Source organism: Paramacrobiotus metropolitanus, unplaced genomic scaffold, assembly GCF_019649055.1.
Source record: "Paramacrobiotus metropolitanus isolate TYO unplaced genomic scaffold, Prichtersi_v1.0 Parri_scaffold0000057, whole genome shotgun sequence".
Lineage (NCBI taxonomy): Eukaryota > Metazoa > Tardigrada > Eutardigrada > Parachela > Macrobiotidae > Paramacrobiotus > Paramacrobiotus metropolitanus.
In genome coordinates this window covers 198385-225252 of record NW_026570277.1, presented here as the reverse complement: position 1 = coordinate 225252, position 26868 = coordinate 198385, and the positions used below count along the sequence as shown (strand labels likewise).

Below are 26868 nucleotides of genomic sequence, written 5' to 3'. Positions count from 1 at the left end.
TAATACTTAGAACGAATACAGATCAGTACAGATCATGAGTGCATTAACTCGTAGTGCATATGAAGCCTCGTATTACATACTTGTCTAAGTGTGGACAGTAGAGGTATTTGAAAGGGAACAGACCAAGAATATGTGCGGGACTGGCCCTTTGACCGCTTCCTCGCCGCCGTACCGTTTGCTTGTTTACTTAGTCAGCTCCGTTCAATGCATTCAGAGCTAAAATAGGAAAGACAGTAACGTGAGTGGCAGGCGGCAGCTACCTCCATCTTGCGTCTGCTGGTCACTGTTATGTATATTATATGTCCACTGGTAGCATTTAAGTGAACAATACTGAGCAGACGATTCTAATCTCTGTCTGGTGGTATTGTAACTACAATAATAGCACATTCTCGTATGCTATAGCTACTGGGTCACAAAAGTGATTACGTGTCTATGACTGCCATCATTACCATGCATTTGTTCATGAAATCGGTTTTGCCATTACACTGCAATTAAAAGCTAGCAACGAAATAATTTTATGTTGTATGCAGTTTATTAATATATCGGGTCATAACAGCCATGCAAAATTTTGATTGATTTCATTTTTTTGTGGTGGTGACGTTAAACATGGTGACGAAGTGTTTTGTGCTGAACTGTCCAAGCGAACAAGGTACGAGAACAAAGAAACAGTCGCTGGAAGTTGGGCAGTCGCCAAAGTTATCGTTTCATCATGTTCCTAAAGAAGGTTAACCTACTCGCAATTTATGGATCCAGTTTTGCGGTAACTTGCGTCTCCCATCAAAGCATGATATTGTGTGTCGTAATCATTTCACGGAAGAAGATTTTGTACACCAAAACCACAGCGATTCTCCTAAAGGGAAAAACATCTTGAAGGAGACGGCAGTACCTTCCCGTTTGCCACCTGCTGAACTTCACCATAAAGGTTACCGGAGCCCCAGGAAATGTGGAGCCGCAGTATCAAGTACGTTCCAATAACTTTATTATATATTCGAATAATTTTTTTACTGGAATAAAATAAAAGCATTTACAGAAATCAAAGCATTTTCTAATCTTTGTTTGAAATGTCTTTTGTTTAAATACATATCTTAATATAATTCTAACTAAATAATCCTGTGACCGGGGCTTTAGTCAAATAATTGTTACACTACATATCACTATGTTATTTATAAGTACATAATCTTTTATTACAAGAAACAGCTTCGGCTTTGCCTCCACGTTTCTTGTGGTTTTTGGTCGCAGATAAAATTATTTTTACATTTATTATTGTCAACGTCCAATGTAGTACTTAATGGTGTACTTAGTACATCTATGATAAACGTGAACTAACAGTACGCTTTTATTATGTAGCTGTTCAAAATGCATTTTTTACATTGTTTTATTTTTTATAATTTCGAGAGTAACCTTTGAATCTGTCTGTTATTTGTCGGTTACATGTTTGCAAACAGATATTGAAGAAACACTTATTACATTGGTGGCACTAATATGTATAAGCTCACCGTTTCTCAGATTTTGTTGTGTTTATATTAAAGACCATGTTTCTTGATATTATGTGCGGTATATGATATCAGTATATGTGGTATTGCAAAATATACATCTATGATAAACTTACAATAACGTGAACTAACAGTAGTTTTAAGTACTTACTTTTTGCTATAAGTAAATATTTAAGTTCTTACTTAGCTACTTTGATACTGACACAGTTTCCGAACATGCTGAATCGAATAGCTTTATGTTATGGCCTCCCGATCTTGATATCACAGATTTTGTTGTTTTTGTTTTACAATTTTATTTCTTGATGTTATATATATATTATATATTATTTTATATTTATACTATTATTTATATTTTTGTTCATTACGATTTGTACTAAGTACACTATTTTATTTTTAGAGCAGTACAAACACGATTATTTATTGTTAGGCCCTGAACTGAAGAGCCTGGCGGATATTATTAAGTATTCGTACTTGTTGCGCCCCAAGTATTCTGTGGTCAACTTTCCTCACGAGGGAGCGGAAGCGGTTATCGTTTTCCCTAGTTGTGCGGACGCGGGTCCAGCCACGTGGTTCAAACGTTGCATTTATTTCGTGGGCGATTTGGTTCCGCGTTGCTACCAGGCGGGTGTCAAAACTCACGTTATGATTCCGGCATCGCCAATGACCAATCTTAGCGAACTTTTACTGGAGTTAGATGAATTGCTGTTGTATCGACACTGTGTCGGATTCTCTAACAGCGCAAATTTTGAAGAGAATTCAGAGCTTGGATTCGCTCAAACAACAGCGGAAGGACTGACATGGAGAAGCTTTGAATGCAAAGTTGTTTTCAAGGGGAAATCTGGCCAAACCAGGTTAATTATAGTTGTATAATATACTATCTGGTTATTATTGCACCTGTACATTTTTAAGGCATAATGATTTCGAGAATTATATTTTCTACATCTGATTACAGATGCGATGAATGTCAGCGAGTATCGAAATCTACTTCGAAACGCCACAGTCGTAAACGTACCAGATCGTCTTCGCTTCCTTCCAACCGTACTCGGCACGGGTATCTATCAAAAACCGACTTGACAGCGCTGTTAAAATCCATGTCAGCTGAGAAGAAACAGAAAAAATCCGCGTTTCGTACCCATATTCAAGAAATCGCACCAGATGATGCCATAAAAAAATCAGATCTTTCTAACGCCTTGAGGTAATAACAGTGTATAGCGCATTTCTCGAAATGGCTTTAGAAATAGTTTTTTTCTCTAATACTAAAAAAATGTTTTAGTTCTCTGCCGCCGCATTACCAAAGCCTAGTGCAAGAAATTCTCCAACAGTCTCATGCCGAAGGGACTGGGCGTCGGTATTCTGACGAGCTTTTGGCTTTGTTCATGGTGCTCCAAAAGCAATCGGGTCGCGGCTTTGATCTTATGCGCAAATTGCTACCGGGCCCTTGTGAACGGACGCTTAGGCGTTATGGTGCCATCATGCCTAATGGACCTGGCTGGACGTCTTTCATGGAGTCGATGTGCACTGAAATTTGTAAGCATACCGACCCAGGGGATCGACGCGTTGCCATCCGGTTCGACGAAGCCCATTTGGCAACCTCCGTTGCTTACAACCGTGCAAAAGATCGACGAAACGGCTACCCAGATATGGGGGGCTATGAGAAGCTATTATCTCAGAGCAAGCAGCGGAGTCATGATACCTCACTGGCAAATAAAGTCACCGTGTTTTTGTTTGGTGGGCTGCGAAGACGATTTGACCATCCGTTTCAGTACTTCACCAGCCGCGGGGCCATTCCTGGTAACATTGTGCGTCATATGACCGTAGACGCAGTGAAACATGTACACGCAACGGGTTTCGACACTCTTGAGACCGTATCGGATGGCAGCAGCAATTATACCGCTGGATTCCGGATGATTGGTCTTTTTGAATCTAATGGGTGAGCGTTACTTGTGTTGCTTGGACTATGATACGTATTATATGTACATAATATTAAAGTTAAATAAAATATAATAAAATGACCTTCTAAACCGTTTTTCGGCTTTCAGAGATACCCTGGAGTGTTCGTATTTTGTGGACGGAAAGAAGGTTTTCCACATCTTCGACCCTCCTCACTTGGTTAAAAATACCTACGCGGCATTTGAAAGTGGGAAGCAATTTAATGTAATCATAAGTTTTACAAGTACGAAAATTTTACGAGTAATTCTAAATTTCACGAGTAATATCTGGTTTCAGATCCCCTTGGACGACGGTTCTGTGGGCACAGTCTACTACCACTTCATTGAGCGGCTGTACCATGTTGAACGCGACAATTTGCTGAAGAGGGCACCAAAACTACGTTGGAGAAGTCACATCCATCCAAAGGGATTCGAAAAGATGAAAGTTTATCCAGCTGCTCAAGTCCTCAGTAACACCGTTGCAGAGTAAGCCCAATAATATAATACTAATTTAATTATGCGTTATCAGTTACATGAAGGCAAAATATTGTAGTTCACTGGACGCGTATCGCGAAGCAGGGGATGAGCAGTTTGACGGCAGCCAGCATACATGTTTCTTCATACGAAAGATCAATGTTGCATTTGATGTGCTGAATGGGTCGCATTCGGACGAAGGCCACCCTGTCCGCCGTCCAATAACTGGCGAAGAAGTTATGGAGATGAACGGTCGAATGCAGGTACACCTCGCACAGCAATCATATAACAAGAAGACAAGAATATTTTTTAATATAACAAGAATATTTTTTAATTTTTAATGTTTTGCAGATTATTGATCATATGATAGACTGGATGAAAAAGCTGCGGCGGTTGATCATTACAGAGAAATCAAAAGGACGGTTTCGGAAGGGCCTCGTAGAGCGGTGGCTTATCACCCTTTTATCCGCGCGCGAACTTATTGTAGTCTTAGTCGTTGATTATCACCAGCAGTACATATGCACTCGGCTGATGTGCAACGATCCGACGGAGTTTTGCTTTTCGAGGTTGCGGGCCGAAGGCGGTGAACGTACTGGCATTTTGACCGAGCAACGGATGCGCGATGTGTGGAGAAATATAGTTCTTACTACGTATTCGAGTCCATCTAAATATGGGAACGCCCTTTTCGAAAGCGAGGTTCAGGGCCCTGCTTTTAACTTAATTGGTATATTTTTCAGCACAAAGTACTGCTGGCCTGCTTTTTATCACAATTTTTATATATTGTAAAACTTTTATATATGTAATTGCACAGAAATTTGGTCTTGCTCCAAAAGCGCTTGTTATTTAGGCTTCCTGCGGGACCAGAAACACGCAAAAGTCCAAAAATCAAGAGAGTGGTTGCTTATTGAGCGGATTCAAGAGGAAGACCTGATTGCATTGCAAGATAAAATGGAGGATCTCGTCGGTCGACCATTCTCTGGATCGACAGTTGATATCTGCATAATCTATTACCTTGCTGGTTACGTTCTACATCGATGCGGTGGTAGCAGTCTCGGAGGCCCTGATAAGAATCGTTGCGAATGCTGCATTTCAGTTTTGCTGTTACCTAAAGCCGTTTTTCCATGGTAGGAAAGTTAACCATTTATAAACAGCGTAATACATGTATATATGCTTATATATTTCTTTTGAACTTTATTTTTACAGGTACTGTAAATACGTCGACCAGGCAAACAGGGGAGGCTTGGTTTGTCCGTCTGAAAAAGTCTTACAGCACTGCATGGATTTGTTTACTGTATTTCAAACTTTACGTCCCGTTATTGAAAAAGAGCGAATTTGTGACGGAGTTTTGGACATGATAATGCGAGTGGTGGATTCAAAGCAATTGATCAGTCGAACAGCCAAGCGATCGTTTTTTGACGCCCCAAACCACATTGGGGAGGTAACAGTGGTAAAAAAAACGTGCAAGTGCAACCTGCAGCCATTATTTTATTCGTTGTCAAAATTGTTTATTTCGTCACTATGGTCGTATCGCTGCAAGCAGGTGGATAATGCAGAAAAAGAGAAAGCGTATGGAAGCGATGCCAGCAAACATGCTTATGCAAATAAGCAGGCGATCAAATATTACGGCGGCTTGGGCAGCAGTGTTGAAGGAAATTCGGACGAAAACTATTGATTTGTTTTTTTGTTGCGTTAATTATATGCATCAATGTCGTGTGCGATTTTTTGTTTTTTGTTTGTTTGTCAGTGTGGTCGTGGCTTATTAATTTTATAAATAAAGGTAGTAATGGTAATTATTATGCAGTGATTTCCATATTTACTTGAACCTAACAGCATAAATACCTAAATTATTTCATTATACAAAAGCATATAAGTAATTTCCCAATTAATAATACGATCACTACGAGTAAATACACTAGATAGAATGTTAAGCATGGCGTAATGGACATACTTTTATGGAAACCATATTGTACAGTAACGACGAATTAGTCCAGTACAGATATACGAGTATATGTATATTGAATACCGACTCGTCGTTACGGTTTTATTAATGGCATGTGCACACGCTAGTATCGACCAGTAACAGTTTCCCTAATATGCCGCTGTTACAGACAAATGTTACCATTGTTACACTTCTGCAAGGTAACAGATTGCTGATTCGTCGGCTTCTATTTACTTACGAAGCGGCTGTTCCATGTTCAAAGCGGTAGGCCACGACCACTGGTCCCGCACATGGTTAATTGTTTTATGGCTCTGTCCGCACTTAGACAAGTATGTAATACTGGGCTTCATATGCACTACGATTAACTACGTAAATACAGATGAGTACATTGACTAATAAAAATCCGTAAACAACATAATGCAATCTGCTTTTTTTGGTAATACAGTGCAGTAAAGACATCGTGTTTCTGCTCGGCGTGGATATCTGTCATACGCTTTTTCATCTTCTTCATGGTCAGACCGCTGATGTGGTGCATCCTACCGTGGACCCTGACGCAGTTTCTCCTCCCGGAATACCTGCAGCTGCCCGGTATTTTGTTGATATCGACGATCATTATTACCTGGGTGTATTATGAGTTTGTACAAGATCTTACATATTAAGCGGCGGATTATGGAACGCGACCGCCTCCAAATCGCTCTCATTGGTCAGAACCAAAATACTTACTAAACGAAGTGAACCTACTGAACAAACACACAAACTACAGTGAACCAGCTGAACACACTTACTAAACAAAATGAATCAGCTGAACCCAACCAAAACCTTAGTGAACCAACCGAACCCAACCGAAAAGTTAGTGAACCAACTAAACCCAACCGAAAAGTTGTTGAGCCCACTGAACCCAACTAAAACCTTACTGAACCGACTGAACCCAACCGAAAAGTTAGTGAACAAACTGAACCCAACCGAAAAGTAAGTGAACCGACTGAACCCAAACAAAAAGTTACTGAACCGACTGAACCCAAGCAAAAAGTTACTGAACCGACTGAACCCAAGCAAAAAGTTACTGAACCGACTGAACCCAAGCAAAATTTATTGCAGCATCTGAACCCAACTTAATCCTTAAAAAACCGACTGAACCCAAGCAAAACCTTATTGAACCATCTGAACCCAACCTAATCCTTGCTGAACTAAATGAACCAAACCGAAAAGCGGCTGATCGTGGAACGCAACCGCATCCAAATCGCTCTCATTGGCCAGCACCAAAAACTTACTAAACCAAGTGAACCTGATGAACAAACTTACAAACTATAGTGTACCTGCTAAACAGACTTACTAAACAAAATGAACCAGTTGAACCCAACCAGATTTTTAGTGAACCAGTTGAACTCATCTTAATCCTTGGTGAATCGACAGAATTCAACTGAACCCAACCAAATTTTAGTGAACCCGCTGAACCCAAACCATATGAAATGAAATACGAAATGAAGCTAACCCAACCATACAAAATACGAAAACCTAAACGAAACGAAGCTAGCCCAATCGTACGAAATGAAGCTAACCCAATCGTACGAAATAAAGCGAACCCAATCGTGCGAAATGAGGCTAACCCATACGAAATCAAGCTAAACCAATCGTTATTGTACTAACTTAACTCAATCGAAACATTAGTGAACCGACTGACCCTACCAAAACCAAATGAACCTACTGAACGACCATATTAAACCAACTGAATCAGCTAAACGCACTTATTAAGCGAGGAACCTACTGCACTAATTTAATGCGTAACGTATCCGCAAGAGAGTAAGCGCGCAAAGTAACCACAAGAAGGTGAGTGGTGTAACGAAACCACAAAAGATTCAGCAGCGCAATGTAACCACAAGAAAATGAACGGCCTGACGTAACCGCAACATAGTGAGAGGCGTAACGAAACCACAAGAGAGTAAGCGCGCAATGTAACCGCAAGAAACTGAGCGGCGTAACGTGACCACGAAAGAGTAAGCGGCGCATTGCAACCACGAGAGAGTGAACGGCCTGACGTAACCACAAGAAAGTGAGCGGCGTAACGTAACCACAAGAGAGCAAGCGGTGCAACGTAAATCCAAAAAAGTGAACGGCGTAACGTAACCACAAGTGAGCGGCGTAACGCAACCACAAGAGAGTAAGCGGCGCAACGTAACCGCAAGAAAGTGAGCGGCGCAACGTAACCAGAAGTGATTGGCGTAACGTAACCACAAGAGAGTAAGCGGTGCAACGCAACCGCAAGAAACTGAGCGGCGTAACGTAATCACAAGCGAGCGGCGTAACGTCACCACAAGACAGTGAGCGGCGTAACGTAACCAAAAGTTAGTGAACGGCGCAACATAACCGCAAGACAGAGAACGGCAAAACGTAACACAAGGGAGTAAACGGTCTAACGTAACCACAAGTGAGCGGTGTAGCGTAACCTCAAGAAAGTAAGCTGCGCAACGTAACCACAAGACATTGACCGGCGAAACGTAACCGCAAGAAAGTGAGCGTCGTAACGTAACCACAAGAGAGTGAACGGCAAACGCAACCACAAGAGAGTGAACGGCGAACGTAACCAAAAGAGAGTGAACGGCGCAATGTAACCAAAAGAGAGTGAACGGTCTGACGTAACCATAAGAGAATAAGCGGTGCAACGTAACCGCAAGAAAGTGAGCGGCGTAACGTAACCATAAGAGAATAAGCGGTGCAACGTAACCGCAAGAAAGTAAGCGGCGTAACGTAACCACAATTTAGTAAGCGGTGGAACGTAACCGCAAAGGAGTGAACAGCGAACGTAACCACAAGTGAGCGGTGTAGCGTAACCTCAAGAAAGTAAGCGGCGTAACGTAACCACAATTGAGTAAGCGGTGGAACGTAACCGCAAAGGAGTGAACGGCGAACGTAACCACAAGTGAGCGGTGTAGCGTAACCTCAAAAAAGTAAGCGGCGCAACGTAACCACAAGAAAGCGAGCGGCGTAACGTAACCACAAGTGAGCGGCGTAACGTAACCGCAAGAGAGTGATCGGCGTAACGTAACCATAAGAGAATAAGCGGTGCAACGTAACCGCAAGAAAGTAAGCGGCGCAACGTAACCACAATTTAGTAAGCGGTGGAACGTAACCGCAAAGGAGTGAACGGCGAACGTAACCACAAGTGAGCGGTGTAGCGTTACCTCAAGAAAGTAAGCGGCGTAACGTAACCACAATTGAGTAAGCGGTGGAACGTAACCGCAAAGGAGTGAACGGCGAACGTAACCACAAGTGAGCGGTGTAGCGTAACCTCAAGAAAGTAAGCGGCGCAACGTAACCACAAGAAAGTGAGCGGCGTAACGTAACCACAAGTGAGCGGCGTAACGTAACCTCAAGACAGTATGCGGCGCAATGTAACAACAAGACAGTGAACGGCAAAACGTAACCGCAAGAGTGTAAGTATACGGAAGTAAGTGGCGTAAGGTGCCGTAAGCACACGAGAGTGGTGGCGGAAGGTGACCACAAAAAAAGAAAGCGACGAAACGTAATCCAGGAGATTGAGCGGCGTAACTTAACCAAATGAGAGTTACTAGACTAAGCGCCGTAACGAAAACAGTTAAAGTAAACTGTTTAATTTAACCACACGATAGTTAAAGCGCAACGTAACCTTCGGTGGATACCGCGGCGCGTAGCGCGCCGCGGTCGTTGCTAGTATTAAATTACACTGGAAGAACGGCGATTTCGCCCCTTGTTGTCGTCGATTCCGTCGGGCGGAAACCGCAAATGCAAGCCTTCAGCCCGAGCTTCTGCCAAATGAAGAAAGTGCCCTCCTGATTCGCAACTAATGCGCAGCAGGACAGCAGGCCGTCGGTCAGCCCCCGGTTTTCATGGAATACCCGTTGAGCTTATATCAAGTATGCCTGAGCCGTGATGGTCTCAGATTAAAATAGTTTGATTCGAATGTCCCAGTATTTATCCCAGAATTATTGTATTAGTTTTGGCGGTTGTCTCAGAATGGCTACTTGGCGAGTAATACTGTACTGTAATCAGTAAGTTACGAAAATTTGACAGAAAGGCAACAGCTTATTGTGAAAAATAATATGAGAAAATGTGTTCTGAATGTACGAGTAACTCTGCCAGTTAATAAATTGCGGCTTCTAGTCTAGTAAAATACTGTGCCACGGTTTTCCCAACCAAACTAAGAGGTTTTCACTTTAGGTTGATGAAATGAACCTCTTTGTCCTATACCCACCGATACTGCGCCTCTTACCACCAATACCCTCCGATACCGCACCTCTTACCACCTACACCCGCCGATACTGCACCACTTACCCCTTATACCCCCTGATACCGCACCTCTTATTACCCGATTACGATTTGCAATAACATGTACTATGCGTGCATTAGCGTACGGTAGACAGTAATTTTTCAGAAGTTTCCCAACAACCGCAACAAAAAAATGGCTGTATCGTCATGCAATAGAAGCAGTTTTTAATAAACTTGATACAAGACTGTTTATTACGGTACTGTGTAAAATTTACTTATCTTGTGTAGCAAAGGGGATGGATTATTGAAGTTTTTATATGATTTCTGCACGGCACCTGGTTTTTTATAATCTGTCCTGCGATAATACTTCCGCCCAGTCTTATTCGATGATGGCAATATATGAGCTGTGTTATTCAGTAAATAATTTGGATAATTTCTTAGGACCACCGACGCTTGTGTGGATTTATATAAACTTTTGTGAGAAGAAGTACTGCGTTGGATGCAAACAAGTGTTCTCTCAGCTCGGTCATTATAAGGAAACGTTTCTAAAATGGGCAAAAACCGGCAAGAATTTTTTCTAAACTGCATTGTCCGCATGCACAATGCACTTCTCGAAAAATCTTACAAAACAAAAACTGCACCGATTCATTTTAATGGGCGTAGACGACTTAACACCTACTAACCATGGCTACGATTTCTGTTTTTAACGGCTATTTGGAAGGCTCGATCAACAAAGGGTTGTAAAGGCACGGTAGCGGCCGCGAAAGGTGGTAAGATGTATCGGCGGGTAAAGGAGGTAAGAGCTACAGTATCGGACGCTATATGTGGTAAGAGGTGCGGTATCGGTGGGTACTGGTGCAGTATCGGAGGGTAGAGGTGGTAAGAGGTGCGGTATCGGCGGGTAAAGGTGGTAATAGGTGGAGTGTCGGCGGGTAAAGGTGGTAAGAGGTGCGGTATCGGCGGGAAAAGGTGGTGACTGGTGCAGTATCGGTGGGTACTGGTGCAGTATCGGAGGGTAGAGGTGGTAATAGGTGCGGTATCGGCGGGTAAAGGTGGTAATAGGTGGAGTGTCGGCGGGTGAAGGTGGTAAGAGGTGCGGTATCGGCGGAAAAGGTGGTGACTGGTGCAGTATCGGTGGGTACTGGTGCAGTATCGGTGGGTAAAGGTGGTAACTGGTGCAGTATCGGTGGGTAAAGGTGGTATCGGTTTCGGCAGGTAAACTTGTTAAGCTTTAAGCAACCAAAATTTGCATCTTTCCTGTAGTATAGTTGTTGCTACCTATACCAAGTATTCCAACCTTTACCGTTACGCTAATGACCTTTACAGCCTTTACCAAGCTATACCATAGTTTTCCCCGGCGTGAGCCTACAATGGCAATCATCCGCTAACGGTCAGCTGCTGCCATGTACAGTGGAACCTCCGATCTTGAACACCTCTGAACCCTGAACAACCCCGAATCTTGAACAATATTTTTCGTACGCGCAGCTCTCGTAAGCTATAACATTGGGGGGGACCTCTGAACCCTGAACACCTTTGAATCCTGAACCTTGAACACTCGGCTGCGTACCGCGATACGTTTTTTTTAGTAAAACGGACCTCCAACCGTGAACAGAGAGCTGCTTTGCGTTGTGTGCGAAGCAGCGAAAGCATCCGGGAAGTGTTGAATGTGTTCACGGATGTCATCGCAAGCAAATTACATAGCACAGAATCACGTTTAGTTCATACTTTATCAATTAGTAGCCTTAGTTTCAGTAAATGAATCTGAATATTAAACATCACGACGGACAAAATTAGCATAAGAATAACACAAAAATCAACTGAACTAATAACTTCCGCCGGGAAATATATTTAAGAACGGTATATATCCTTTTGTTTATTAGCATACGCACATATAATTATAATGTATATTATACTGTATATTGTCTGGAATTTTATGCGCCCCCCTCCCCCAGGGGCAGCACTCCTGAACCCTGAACACCCCCGAACCTTGAACAAGAAACCCCGTACCGAGAGTGTTCAGGGTCGGGAGGTTCCACTGTATGTACGAGATTGATTGCATATCTGGCTGTAGATTGCATATCTGGCTGTAGCATTTCGGCCAGTCAGCTCGGCATCTTATGACGTTGCATTTCATTTTGACAGTGACTCCAGCAGTGGCTGTGGACCTATCACAGTTTCACAGTGAAAGAAGCGTCTTAATGAGTACAGTGACTATGCTACGATATGAAAGGTAATGACGTAACGGATAAATTCGAATCGGTAACCGAATCTGTAATAAAACCGAATCTGTGTATTGGCTTGCGCATACTTCCTTTACTTGCTTAGCAACCGACCGTGCACCGCGACGTACTATGTATATATGTAAACACTCAACCACCTGAAAAGCATTACCAAAATATAACAGTGCTTCGAAGTTTGAACAAGCGCTTATTGATTTCGAAATCGTGCATGTCAGTGCAAGAAAATCCTATTTCCTCATTGGAATATTATGCTAATATTGCTTGTTAGCGACAGATTAGAAAAATTAGAAAAATTTTGAGCAAATAAATAACTTTTTGTTACCATCATAAAGTGAATCGTTAAGGCAGTACGATCATATTCATGGATGAAGTGAAATCGTGTACTCGGGAGATCATTTTCGACGCCATGAATAGCGAGGTGGATTTGTCAGTTGAGCGACCGTCTAGACCCGTTATGCGTCGCAAGAAGGGCTTAAAATCAGGTACGTACATTAAAACTGTAAGAACTAGAAGCATGTCTACCGATATGCTGATATACTCGTATACGATCTAAAAAATGCTCGTTCGAAAAACCATAGCTAACTTAAACGATCCCTTTTTCTAAACTACGGTGGAACGTGGTCAAATTGCAGGTTACAAGTGCCAACACCAGTTCTCCGTCAAGGATATCGCGCCTCCCCATGCACCTCCACCGGAGGTCACTGGCCAGTATCATTCGCACGGTTTCCAGGATATCGATTCCAACTTGCACCGTGATGGTCCACGGTCGTCTCCAGGGCGATCGCCGTCGAAGGAATCCTCCGAGATACCACAACGTGCACCCTTGTTGCATCCACCCGCGCGTACGGCTATCAGCCTCGCCTTTGATTCCGGAGAAGGGTCTAGTAAAATACCGGTAAGAAATAGAAATTCACACTGGCGAAATTATTTGTATATGCTGCAATATTTGTTCTGACATTAGTACCAACGAAATTTGTGGTAATCTGACGGCATGTTCATTAATTAGGGCATGTTCATTAATTAAATGTGGTCGGCGACCACATTTTACATCGTTTTACGAGGGTTGGATCGAATGTGAAAAATAGTCGGTATAAAGGCATTAGCAATGAAATACCCGCTGTAAAAGTAAGCCTGCATCTCAACAACACGATGGTGGACTTGCGATAAATCAAATTATTTTTCTGTGAATTCGACAGAAATACTCCAATATAAATTTCGATATCTACATCTTTTAGATGCATCAGTTATTTGGTAAACATACGGTTTTATTTTCTCTTTAAAGATTGAGAAAAGCATGCAAACTGCAAAGTCTTTGGGCTTAGTGAACGATTCGACATGCAACACGTAACGAACTGGTGAGAAAATAGCGGCGTTGTGCATTTATTGAGCTCTTTGCATTTTTTGCTATTTTTATTTCAAAACTGCCGTCAACCGTTGAATGTACAGAGGGTGAGCCACCCACATTGGCACACTGCACAAACTGATTTTTGAAAACTTCCTTTCGTCTACAACAACATTTTTACAAACATTACCCGATAGCCTGGGGTATTTTGTACTTGATAAGTTTATCTGAGCTTAGTAAAGGATGCCTTTGAAAATCCACTTGTGGTCACTTTATGCCACGTGTGCGCAAAATCTTCATGGAAAATTAGTTGTTTTCCGTTCACAGAGAGCTAAGGGAAAAAACTGCATCAGCGAATTTAACAGGACTTGAGTCCAAAAGTCACAAATAATTTCCTACCAAAAGTGTGCCAATGTGGGTGGCTCACCCTCTGTACAGATACTTAATTTAATTGAGGATTGACTGGTTGATTTCCACTTTTTAGTTTTTCCTTGTAAGATTCGTATGTTGCAGGCACCCTCCCCGCGTGAAGCCACGCCTTCGGACGCCAACACTTCCAGCTCAGACGATGACGAGGATCCCGATCCCAACCATATCGACTACGTGACGCTGTGCGCGTCCATCCAGCCGGTGATCCACCAGGGCTTTATCTACCGCCGCGCTCGAAAACTCGACACTGCCGAGCACCTGGCCTACATCTGCTATCATCATCAGCGCCGCAGGGAGATCTGTCCGGGTGGCCTGTACGTCACTCGTGCCTCGCCACATCTTCCGTTCCGGACAGCGCACTGTCACGGTCCGAATTTCCAGCGCTGCCTGGATTTGTATCTGGAGGAGGCGGCGCTACGCCACCTGCACGAGTGGGTCTTCGAGGCCGACGATCCGCTGGAGGGATATAAGGCGTATTATGCCATTGACTGCAAAATGGCCGAACTGCTGCCGACCTGGGAGACTTTTCGGAAGCATTGCCGGGCGGAGTTGAAAGCGGCAAAAAAACCGAAGTTCGTCGCAGTCAGCCCTATGAAAAACTGCGGAAGCGCCGGAGTGGGCAGCCATCATTACATGCATTTGCATCGCACGCAATATTCACGATGCTTCTATCACTACGAATCACAACAAACCTCCGGAGGAATGAATGTTGCGGCACCGTCTTCAGCAGTTGGGCATACTGTTGAACTGTAAAGATTTTCTCCTATTTTTCATTGTTTGGCCTTGCTTTGTAAAACGATATCTTATGTAACTAACAATTATAAGGTTGAGTAAAACACGGCACAGGCAACAGCTGATAATCGTGCGGTATGGGGAGTGTTTCCGGTGATAAACTTGGAAAGAACATATTGCATTCGTATGATCAGCTTGTGCTTCTGTCGAATAAACGCTGATTTACCGTGTAATATGTATCCATCATTTAACTATTATTTATTATGGCATAGTTGCTGCACTTTTTCATTGCGTGATGCGCCGATTAAATACATAATTACAGTTGTACTTTCACTGCAATTAACAGAGTACTTACTAATATGCATGAGATCGTATGCGAACTACGTTATTGCAAGTTATTTAGTTTGCCGTTCGGTTATTCGTGAAACTGTATTCAATAGCAGAATTATGGTTGAAAATGTGTGGTCATGCAGATTTAATAAGGTATCAGCATTAATTTTGATCTGTAGCAGCTTATCCGGGCACTAGGCACCTGGGAATACACCTTTGAGTGTTTGACATGTCCGGGAAACAGGCGACTGACATACCGAGACAACTGATAATGATTAACAATCGGCAGGGTGGAAAACCTGGCACTGGCAAGCGCCTCTGGCGGTGCCACTGGCATGGCAAGGGATAAAACCTGGTATGTTATCCGTCTGGCACGCAATAAAATATGGCATATGCCGGAAAACTAGAATTATTAAAACCATACCTTTCAGTACGATGTTTTAGCTTTGATTTCTTGTATGTAGAAGTATTACTAAAACTGAATTTTCAAGACATTTCTCATGTGCCGACAATGCACTTGTTCAAGTCGATCTCTAACGAGGGGCAAAATAGTGATGTCCGAGTACGGCTGATTTCCATGTCAACGATTTCCGTTGGGTGAACGCTGATGGCACGAGCTCTCTCTTCGTACATACACTGCACCTGTATATTATAGCGCCGAGTGCTATTAGATTCAAATAATTATGTTTTATTTGATTGGTCGGTTTTAAAGCCGATGATGTAATCAGTAGCCTGTGGGCGGTGTGTGCTCCGAATTCTAGCTTCTGTGGAGATGAGAATGAGTCTACGGAAATCAGTCGGGCACGGTGCTGCTTCGCAGCCATCCGCACTTCTTCAATTGCTAATAAACTTCGATGAGAAAGCTTTCTTTCTTTCTTTCGTTCGTTCGATCGTTCGTTCGGAATGACTTTTCGTCTTCCTGATTCCTGTAATTCTCTGAACTGTGTAGCGTCTTCGCCTTTTCAATTTTGACCATCACCTTCGGTTGTTGTGCGTCGTGGCGCGGAGTGTAGCCAACCCACTGTAAACGGAGGCCCATCATCAGCCTTCTGTTATAATATTAAGGTCAAACACATATAAGCGCATATACCGTTACATGAAATACGTCCGCGCTAGCCATCACATCTTTCTGGAAAGCCATGGTGTATGGTGATGAGTCGATGTGGTATCCCCATACCAGTACGTAACACGAGGTGGCAATGGAAGACAAACCACTCAGTACAAGATCAAAGGTGGAGTTTGAGATGAAGAAGACGCCTATTTGAGTACGCTGCTTGGAGTGCGGCACAACTGACAGGAGCCAACAGGTGTTCGCTATGATAATACAAGCCGAGACAATGGCTATAATTAAATCCAGAACACAATGCAGACCGTCGTTGTCGCTTAAATAGGTGGATAAGTCGAGTTTTCCATTTTTAACTAGCCTCCTTCTTCTTCCTCAAAACTTCCCGTACTAAACCGATTAGCAAACAAACCGCTATAAGACAACGCAGAAAGTGTTACGCCGCTTAATTGTTGCTGAGCGTTGCGCGCGCAGATCGTTTTCATGAATTGCACTCGTACAGTCTGCACACATCAAGAACTGCGCTAGCAAGATAAACAATTTGATACGGAATGGAATGAATCAATGAAAAGTTGTTTAATGAAGAAAAATCTGAACGTATCCGTGCCAATTTGGTATCATGTGCCGGGCTATTTTCCTTGCATGGCACGTCTGACGTGGAAAGAAAACTTTATTTTGATAAGCTTACTTCCATGACGTACCCGTGCTTTGAACTTCACAGCTCCGACAACTTTCGACTGATAACAAATACCTAATATCACTTGTCTGCGCTTTGCGCTATACATTGTCCGATCATAAAGCGTGTATCATACGTTTCCGCTCACTTGCAAATTGAGTGCACTCTATGCACTTACTTGTTGCGGTTGCCAGTTCTCCGTTATTCCATCCACATGAGCGAAAGCATCTTAACTTGGCCAAAGTCCGCATTAATCCAATTCGGTAATTGCGATTGAATCCAAACAACAAGATCGGATTGACCAAAGTAAATAAGAGCATGATAAAATAACCGGCTGTTGCAAAAGCGTTTTGGTTGACTTTAACATCAGTTCCAGCAATGAAGCGAATGATGCAATGGAATGTCACTGGTAAAATCACCGTCACCGTTATGGCAATATACATCCGGCTTGCTCTGTATTCCCTGCTTTGGAAAAAGTTCTTGAAGCCGTCGTTTGGCAGAGAGCAGCATTGTTGGGACAACTGTAATTCTCCAAATATGGCGACTCTTGTCGTAAACAGCAACTGCGCGCGGCGGTACATATGAAGTAACAGCCTCCCATACAGGATAATCATAAAGAAAAGTGCGATGACGCACAGTACTATCGTTGTGCCATGGTACAAGATTAGCCGTTTGGGGCGCATCGGACCTGTACATGCGTTTCCGGGAGGGGCGGCTATCAGCAGCATAACACAGAGGGCTCACGACAGTGAGTAATGAGGCTTTATTGTGTACAGCAGTAAAGCATGGGCAAAGCGCATAGCAAGTGGCCAGCGCGAGAGAAAATCATGACTAAACAGGAATGAGCGGCTGAATGAGCCGTAACATAGAAAATGCCTATCTGCGGCACTAGGCTGATCCAACACGAGCGAAGGATCGCTGATTGGCCGAGACGTAAAGCCGTAGGTGTGGCAAGGCGTAGCTGAGCCTGAGTCGAGGTCAATACAGCGTATGACAGCGAGTGCGACTCCGTGTGTGAGTCAGCACACCGGAAGCAGGGCTGTCGCTGGCTGCCATCTCGTAGGCTGCCATGGCGACCGGCCTGACATGCCTCTGGGCGGGAGTCCGAGCCTCTGCGAAGGACCCGGTCTCGTACCGTCCTAGTGCCGGGCCTTGAAGGGTTGAATCCGAGGGTAGCCCTGGTATCCGGGTGCTAGCCTCTGTTGAAAAGTTAAAGTCCGATTGTACCCTCGGATACTTTGTCGAAAAGTTGAAAGTCCAGTGGCAGCCTCGGCTACGAAGGTAGAGTCCGATGGTTGCCCTGGATTCTACTTCAGGTCATGTTTCCTTAATGTGCTGAATATTCCGTCCGGGCAAAAATCCTGTTTTGAACCTCTGTCACCTATTGGGCAACATTGGAAGGGTTAATGCTGGAGTCTGAGGTTAAATCCAGGGTGCGAGGGTCGAGACCCGGGGTAGCTCTGGGTGAACTGAAGTCCACAGGCAGATCGTGTTTACAGTATGATGGACGATCCATCCGGGCAACAACCCTTATTTTCGTCGTCTATTGGGCAACGTGGAGAGGGTTGATGCCCTGCCTGGTGGGTTCGATATTAATCCTTAATGTGGTTGAGAGCCGCAGTCTGCGGACTCGGACAGCATAGGCTCGGGCGAAGGCTCCGTTCTGGGCCGGTGATGGTAGCCAATCTTGGTTGAAGTCGGGATCTGCGATTTTGGTAGCAGATGTGGTTAAAGACACAATCCTTCCACGAAGGTTGTTGGTGCCGGAGGATCCGAACATTCTGACGGATACTGTCCGCGGGAAACCGCGGAAGACGTTCCGGTACGGTGCGAGCACTGAAATGATGACGGCTGCACTCGTAGTTGCCGGGTCAATCCGGGAGTCCACTTCTTAAGGTTCATTGGACACAGTACAGGGATGAGTTAACCCACCGTATCCCTTATTGAGGGTCCGGTCGGGTAACTAATGTAGTTTCCGCGGTCTGCATGCGTTCTACCGCCGTATCCCTTGTTGAAGGTCCGGCATAGTAGCGAGTCGTGGTTAACCCACGATCTGAAGGGGTTCTACCGTTGTATCCCTTGTTGAGGTTCCGAAGGGGTAGTAAAATTTGGTTAACGCGATCTGCGATGGTTCTCTTCCAGTTTGTCCGAAAAAAGTTCGTCAACGTCTCTATTGGGGACGTCGTCATGTCCTTCTTGACCGGTTTTATCATAAGCCTAACCCTACTGGGGTCCGGCTACCGGTGAATTATTTTTCATCGAGGGTTTGCAGGTTCCGAGGTTTACCGAGCTGAGCCTTCGATCTTCCTCGGTGACTTGCCTCCGTCCGTCAGTGCGAATCTCCGAGCGATGGTCGGGAGCCAGTCGGTTTCATCTGAGGAGATGGGGTCGACCCTATTGGGGTCATTACCGCCATCGAAGGTTGTACCGGAGGTAGCCTCGATACTACCGGTAAGCTGACTGGTGGTGTCGTCACCGGGGCCTCTATCCGTGTGAGTTGGGCCAAGTACTGGGTTCCGTCTGGTCCAGTCAGTATGGCGGTCGTCGGAAAGTGGGTTGGCGCCGGGTGTTCAACCGGGAACCTATTGGGTTCCGTGTTGAGCCTATCCCGCTGAGCCTGTGTTGCTGCCTTTTCCAGCCGTTCATCCTCGCGGTCTTCTGCGCGACGTCGCTCTCGGGCGTTACCAGCCTCGGATTTTCCGGGGGTGGTGGGGCTCTATCCCAGCCATGTTCTTGTGTACGCGGACGGTGACGGTGCAGGTCCCACAAATGCAGCAATGGCTCGCCCTGCAACTGGTCTATCACTTTCTGGTGACCAACCAGATACAGGTACGCGCTCAAGTTCCCTGCTACGGCTTGAAGGTACAAGGCGTTAGCCTGTTGATCGTGTGAGGCTCTTCCGACCGAGGACTGTTTATCCAGCCGGATGAGGATGCATTCTGCGCAAGCATGCCGGGAACCATAATTGTGGTTATTCGCACGGCAGCTTTTGCATCCTGGGTCATAAGCTTCTGTCCGATTGTGCGAGCAGAGCACTGAAGTATCACGCTTAACAAAGTCTATGGTTTACGTCCTAAAATTACGTTCTATAATTACTACGGTCGGGTACGATCTGTTCTTGTCCGTATCCCGCCTGGAGGAGGTTGATTCTCAAAACTCCACCGGCGCATTTTGCGCCTATTAACTCCTTTGACGATTCGGTCCGGGCAGCCCTAACCATTCGGGTCTCCCGTCCGAGCCCGAGTGGTCTGTCTGGTGTCCGGAGATTTGGCTTTCCTCTCCGAGGGTTGGGTAGGAGCCGAGGGTCTGGCTGTTGACGCCAGTGGGTTGAACTGCATACGGTGACGCGGAGCAGGTAAGCCCCGGCTAGCTTCCGTGGAATGGTCTGATTCCTCCGATTCCGATAAACTTTCCGTGTTGCCGGGGTTCTTCAGTCTCGGACGTTGATTAGCCACTATTGGCGGCTGTTCAACACTGTTGTTCCCATTCGACTCCTCTTCCGAGGTCTCGCTGAGATTTGCCGATGTTTTCTTCAACTTCTTCTTTTCTGACCGGACCTTAATTGAGGTACCAGGTCGTATGGTGTTTGAGTCTCCGGGTAGGGTGCTGTCTGAGGAATCCGGTTTTACCGGTTCGATTCGTCCACGTCCCTATTGGGGACGTCGTGGTTTACATATACCGGTCTTATGCTGCGCCGTGTCCCTTTTGGGGTCCGGCTAACGGTGAATTTCATTTCCGCTGGCTTACGGCCGGTGCTCAACCACCAAAGTGGGAGCCTTCCGAGCCTTTGGCTTCTTAGCTTTTGAAGTTGGTTCAGCCCGTCCCTCGGCAATTCTGTCGAGGATGTCCTTGTGGGCTTCGTCTTCGGCTACTTGAGCCTCCTTAAGCACTTCTTGAGCCGTTAACATTGGCTTCTTGGCCGTCCCAGTCTTCCGTTTTGGAGCCGGGGGTTCAGCCTGGTTACTGGTCGATGCGGCCGGGGCCGGTGTGTCGGGTTGCTTCTTTTCCCGCTTCTTCACCGGTTTCTTCTCCTTGGCCGGCTTTTCCTTTGGTGCTTTAGGCTTCTTCGGCTTCTTCGAGGTAGCCTTAGGCTTCTTGGCTATTTCTTCCGGCTTATCCGGGGTAGCCTCGGCTGATTTGGCTAAGTCCACCGGTTGCTCCGGTGTGGCCGCAATTTCGTCTTCCGCGATGCCTGCTTCTGCAATTCTTGCAGGGCTGGTGTTTCAAATTCCGACGGGGGCTTCTTCCTCGGTCGGCCTTGTTTACCTTTCGGCTTCTCCGGTTCAAGGTTGGCGACCGGATTCGGTTTGCCGGGCCGACCCTTATTGGGGTCCTGCACCGACCTTAAGTCCGGTTGCTTAGGGTCTTTGGCCGATTTTTCAGGCTTTCTTCGGCTAATTCAGTCTTTCGGGCCCGGGTACTGCGAGCGGGTCGACCCTCATGGGGGTCTGGCACCGTTACAATGTTGCTATCCAGGGCTCCCTCGAGTCGCTTCTGACCGTAAGATCGGGTTATCCGACGACGCTTGTTGCTCGGGTGTTGTTTACAACGATCCACCGCGACGACGTCTTCTTTTCCGGTGTCGACATTTCGGAGCCAAAGGTTGTTGGGTCCGCGGTGGTGAAGTACCGTCCACACTCTGTCGTATCGTTCCTTCCTGATGGGATCCTTATTGGGATACTCCACCAGGACTAAGTCTCTTTTTCGGAAGTCCGGGGTTGACTTCTTTTTATTATAGACTTCGGCACTCTTTTCGAAGGCTTCATCGATATTCGTCTTTGCGATGTCATGTGCACGCTGGAGCCGTTCTTTCATCCTTCTGATGTACTGCTCCTTGTCTGTGTACTGATCCGGGGCGTTGGTTGCGGTGATGAAATCCTGGGGTATAGTCATCTGGCGTCCGTACAGCATGTAGTAGGGTAAAAACCCGGTGGTCGCGTGTTTCGCACGGTTGATTCCGCATACCACGTATTGCAGGGCTCGGTGCCATCGATGGCCATCCTTAGCGTCGCAGTACTTCCAGATTCCGTCCCATATCGTCTGCATGGAACGTTCAACCTGTCCTTGTCCTTCTAGGTGGTAGCTATTCCGAATGTAAGCTGGATTCCGAAGATCTTAGCCACCTTGGCGAAAGCTTTAGCCGTAAAGTGGGATCTTTGGTCCATGTGAAGGTGGGTCGGCATGCCGTACTTGAGCAAGCATGTTCCTCAAAGAATTTCTCGAACTCTTTTGCAGAGTTCGTCTTGGTTGCTCGAGCGATGGTGAATTTGGTGAACTGGTCGGTGATTACCGCAATATACTGGTATCCCTTTGTCTCCGTCCGAGGCAAGGGCCCTTTGAAGTCTGCATATACACGGAACCAGGGTTCACCGACCTCCATCTTCTAAAGTTTACCGGGTGGTTTGGTCCGATGCTTGTTCACAAGGGTACACCGGGGGCAGTTATCCACATAGTCGTGGACGTCGGTTAGCATCCGATCCCTCGGTGGTCCGTTCGGACAGTAAAGGGTCAATGGTCGATGAAGTGTTTGAACTTCTGGACGCTTCATGGAGTAGATGGCTTTCCTCTGCTCTTCGATGGTCTCCGGGTCTTCCTCACCTAATTGGGCAAGTCTGACCCGGGCTTTTCGGTCGTCCGTCATATGTTCGTACGGTTCGATTCGGCCCATTTTGTTTCTTTCCGGATGATGATCTCCTTATTAGTATGGTTAGCCACGAGGATGGTGAATTTCTTCCCGTCATGTGGGGTCGGACCATCTTTCATTTCGATACCCTCCGCTAAGGTTTCCTCCGAGCCGAGGTACATAAGGTACTTGTTCTTAGCGGGGTCTACCTCCAAGTCTATGGTTACCGTGACTTTTACGACTGCCCGAGGTGGTAGCTCGACCTTCTGTTAGGTCCTTTTCTTCTGTTGAACTGTGGGACCCAGTTTGTGCTCTGCAAAACATCGCTTGCCGAAAACTTTCTGGTTGCAGTCTTGACATTCGATGATGTCGTCTTTATCAGCCTCACAGTTGGAGCGCAGGCATAAATGGCAGATCGACTCGCATCGGTGATTGGACTTTTCATTGAAACCTTTGTTGCAATCAAAACACCAGTGGCAAGACTGCAACCAGAAAGTTTTCGGCAAGCAATGTTTTGCAGAGCACAAACTGGGTCCAATTTTGCTGTTTTGTTTTAATCGCAATTACCATACAGACTGAAACTGGCCTTTGCCAAGGTGAAGTGTCTGAGATGCTGCGCATGGTTGGACGGGGAGCTGACGATCAGCACTGCGAAGTGGGACGAGATGGCAGTGGCTCTTGAAAACAGTTGACGTGTACGGGATATTACTGTAGTACAGGACGTACTCCGTGTATTCACATACATAGTTTACCCGTTTACTGCTGATTATTTTGCTACTGTTTTGTAATACTCCTAACTCTTTTGATATTTGTGTTTTCGCCTTTTGTGCCACCGAGTAAAAATTGTGCTTCTCCCTAAACAATTCATAAATTGGAAATTTCTTCAAAAATTATTATCCCTTCGTGGAACTAACTACACAAGTAGAACAACAAAATTTTATTGTTTTTTATAAACTAGCAGAACCACAGCACATTAACGTCAAGACCCGAGCTCCACTTCATTGTTCTTCCGTCCAGCTCACACAATTTACCAATGCGAGTGACGACATGGACCATACACAGCGGCAACTCACGTCTTTAAGGTTTCCGGAAGGAACACCGAGCAGACACTGGCAAACACCATAATCCCCCCGAAAATCACCAGACTGATGGACGGATTATGGTACCCCGCGTACACCACCACCCGCCCGATTCCGTTGGCAAACGCCGCCAGAAAATTCAGCAATCCCACTGCTTTCCCGCGCACCACCGTCGGGAACAGCACATTCTCCAATTAAAGTCCTGCATGATATACGCACTGGTCACGAACAACTTGGCGAACAGAAACAACGTTAACACGCCGGCAGACGCCGCTTTCCCCGACGGCACCTCCAGGGTGGCTAAGCACGCCGTGCCCCCAAACAAGAAACAGATCATAATCGTAATCTTCCGCCCCAGCCGGTCGCAGATCAGTTTGGTAAAGAGCGCGGCCGGTAACTTCCGGCACAGACGAGAAAGTACGCAAAGAACGGATTGCTCCCCAGGGCGGATGGCGCATATAAGGACAATCCATTGTAGCATGCACTGCACGCCACCGTCAAGACGATCATAATTAGAGTGCATTTGCGGATCTGCGGGCGGCGGAACAGGTCCACATACGAGTTGTGCTTCGTGACCTTTTCTTCGCGTTTCGCCTGTGTGACGCCTTCGCACAGCTGCTCGATCTTCTTCCCCGTCGCGTCACTGATGCGGGCGCCATTGATTTTCGCCATGGTCTGCAGGTGTTGGCGGAGACTGTCGAATTTCTCGTAGGCCAGTAGCCAACGGGGACTCTCGGGCATCACCCAAAAGTACGACGCGTATGTGATAAATGGCAGCGTGATAATCAGCGTAAAGTAGCGCCAGGATAAGCGTGGCATGCTGTAGTAAGCTAGGCCACTGAACACCATCCCGCCGATGGTGTAGCCGACGGAGAGGAGGACGGTGAAGGTAGCCGAAAGTCCAGGGTGACCAGCTCCATGCTGAGGGTCAGTTGGAGCGAGGTACATGATGTTGCTGGCTAGACATTGGATGAAGGTCAAAGCAATAAAAATCCAGAAACCGTAGAAGACGCGTGGACTCCCGGCTGATACGGAGAAGAAGAGAATCTGCAGGAAGAGGAAAAGAGATAGGTGCGCTTGCGACCGATCCGGTCAGCGAGGAATCCGCCCAGCGGTGTGCCAACCTGAAATGGAAAAATAGTTTTAAGAATTTAGATTTCTAATCGTTTTAATCAGTCTCTCTTAAATTACTTTATACTGCTCCATCAGTCATACAGATTTGCACTAAATAAACGCTATAGTTTCCGTAATTAGATATCTTCGATAAAAACGCTGGTAAATTTCACTGTGATAAGTCGCACATCGCGTTTTAAGTAGTTTTTTTTCGTTTTAATTTAGATTGCGACAAGCTGCTGCATTATTACTGTGCTCTGAACTGTTTTCCGGCTAGTCGCTAACGTTCCACAAATAATACCGGCGTTTGTGCACTTCGCCATTATTTTTATCGATCGTTCCTTCTTTCTCGCTCATATGTTTTCCGATTCAAAGTTAATACAACCATTAATAACTATTACTAGGAAAATATGTTAAGAAAAGCGTGCACTTGAATTAAAAATCTTTAATGTTGTTGTTTCACGAAGAATAATCAGTTATCAGCACTTGTGTTTCCCAATACGTAAAGTTATACTATTCTCTGTAGTTTTGTGCCTCTGTACTTTCTGTAACAGAACAGTGCCAGCTGTGTTGACGAGAAACGCCAGTGTCGGCAAGAAGTCCCGACTGCACACCAAATCCCAATCGGTCACAATGGTGTCGTGGTAGTAGGTACGCGCGTAGTAGTAGTAGGTACGGTTGTACTGCCAGGCTTGACACGCTACTTTTCCCAGTTCGGAATGGCCGGTCAAATTTAAATTGGTGCGATTGATCAGGCTGGTACAATCCAGATTATATCGGTAGCATGTGTCCGGAGCGTCATCTTGGCGCGGTAGTAAGCGTGCCGCTTCCGACTGGGCTAGAAGGTGCGTCTGATCGGGAAGAACGTGGCACCAGTGATCCGGAATCGCGATAATAAAGATCTATAATGCAGTCGGTTCGGTAATCAGTTATCCGAATTGGACTTGAAAACTTTTTGCAGGTTTTTCAGTTTCTTATTGCAACTTATAAAAGCTGATGCAAAGAAGCAGCAGCAGAATACGGTCGGGATCAGGACGCAGAATATCGTCCATTGCCGCGGAGATCATTGAGAACGTCGTCAAACTGTTTCCCCAGATCGATCATAATGGTGAATAAAGTGGTTCCCACAAAAAAATAATTTCCCAAAAAAATAATTTCCCACAAAGAGTGGTTCCCACAAAAAAATAATTTTCCAAATTTTAACACACAAGTATACAAAGTTTTGTTGTTAGTATTTTTTGCTGCCTATCATTAATGCTGACTGATATGACCATGACTTTTTTACAAGTACCGATCGCGCACTGCAAAGCTGAAAACATTGATCTAGCTTTACTGTGTACATAAGCGTTTTTCTGTCAACACAGCCCACATTGATTCGCACAACATTAGGTGTCAAAAACGGTGATTGATGCAGAAATCAGAGAAAACTGTTCGGTTAGTTATGGCATGCCCAACATGGTACGCAGTTCTGATGAGCTCTACGCGCCGACAAAAACACCAAACACTGCCACCCATTGTTGGCTACACTGCAACTTAAGAGTATTGTGTACATTAGCGCGATATAAAACAATTCAGCGAAAAATGTCTTGATCATACAGTCAATCGGTGGAATGCTCCGTACGGCTGTGTTTTTTTTTTAATCTGTTTCTCGTGTAGTAAAAGCCGGTTCAGCCTGATATACATATGCTCAAAAATTTAATGTGAAATGACATTGCGCGGATCATTGTATCTGCAGACATTATGTAACCAACAAAATTACGGACATTTGTTTCCCGGCAAAAAAACCGTTCAAGTGAAGAAAACAGTAGGAAGTGATTGTAATGAAATCGTAATCTCATACTCGTACTATAGCACCAATAAAATTTTCTTCGCACATTGCGCTCTCCACCGTTTTGTGCCAATTTTTGCAAAATCGTAAATTTTTTAAACAGACAGACCCACGAGCCAGTACGCCTCTGCCAGTGCTAAATACTGAACAACATATTCGCAATATTTCTGCAACTGTAATTCATTGACAAGTTTGATGCAGCGCAGTGGCTTTTTGAAATTTTCTTAGTTAATTCAGGAGTGCCCAGTGTTATGCATGTGTTATTGTGGAATTACAGTATACGTACCAGCATTTTCTGTTTCAACTGCCCGATATTTGAATTTCGGCAAACTGTTAT

The 26868-nt window shown here is 45.3% G+C and overlaps 4 protein-coding genes across 6 annotated transcripts; 2 read left to right on the top strand and 2 right to left on the bottom strand.

Annotated features, from left to right (window-relative positions):
- The first annotated feature begins 621 nt into the window (after nt 1-621).
- On the top strand, nt 622-5688 carry LOC129592939 (uncharacterized). 2 transcript variants are annotated; one of them, XM_055489096.1, is made up of 10 exons: nt 622-961; nt 1921-2344; nt 2446-2688; nt 2767-3423; nt 3533-3647; nt 3720-3907; nt 3975-4158; nt 4247-4619; nt 4743-5019; nt 5099-5688. In XM_055489096.1, the coding sequence occupies exons 2-10, from the start codon at nt 2136-2138 to the stop codon at nt 5565-5567; spliced, it is 2715 nt and encodes a 904-aa protein (XP_055345071.1). In that variant the 5' UTR covers nt 622-961; nt 1921-2135; the 3' UTR covers nt 5568-5688. The 2 variants fall into 2 exon arrangements, with proteins under 2 accessions (XP_055345071.1, XP_055345073.1); XM_055489098.1 differs by lacking the exons at nt 4743-5019; nt 5099-5688 and having other exon boundaries at nt 4247-4378; nt 4462-4613.
- Nucleotides 5689-12484: 6796 nt separating this feature from the next.
- On the top strand, nt 12485-15056 carry LOC129592949 (uncharacterized). Of its 2 annotated transcripts, none has more exons than XM_055489108.1 (3): nt 12485-12798; nt 12949-13211; nt 14172-15056. In XM_055489108.1, exons 1-3 carry the CDS (start codon nt 12678-12680, stop codon nt 14838-14840), a joined length of 1053 nt encoding a protein of 350 aa, XP_055345083.1. In that variant the 5' UTR covers nt 12485-12677; the 3' UTR covers nt 14841-15056. The 2 variants fall into 2 exon arrangements, with proteins under 2 accessions (XP_055345083.1, XP_055345081.1); XM_055489106.1 differs by having other exon boundaries at nt 14157-15056.
- Nucleotides 15057-23580: 8524 nt separating this feature from the next.
- LOC129592917 (solute carrier family 22 member 3-like) lies at nt 23581-24538 on the bottom strand. Its single transcript, XM_055489072.1, has 3 exons — nt 24086-24538; nt 23810-23987; nt 23581-23741 (listed from the first exon to the last, which is right to left on the bottom strand). Exons 1-3 carry the CDS (start codon nt 24536-24538, stop codon nt 23581-23583), a joined length of 792 nt encoding a protein of 263 aa, XP_055345047.1.
- Nucleotides 24539-24552: 14 nt separating this feature from the next.
- On the bottom strand, nt 24553-26823 carry LOC129592916 (solute carrier family 22 member 6-like). Its single transcript, XM_055489071.1, has 3 exons — nt 26818-26823; nt 25246-25605; nt 24553-24714 (listed from the first exon to the last, which is right to left on the bottom strand). The coding sequence occupies exons 1-3, from the start codon at nt 26821-26823 to the stop codon at nt 24568-24570; spliced, it is 513 nt and encodes a 170-aa protein (XP_055345046.1). The 3' UTR covers nt 24553-24567.
- Nucleotides 26824-26868: the final 45 nt, after the last annotated feature.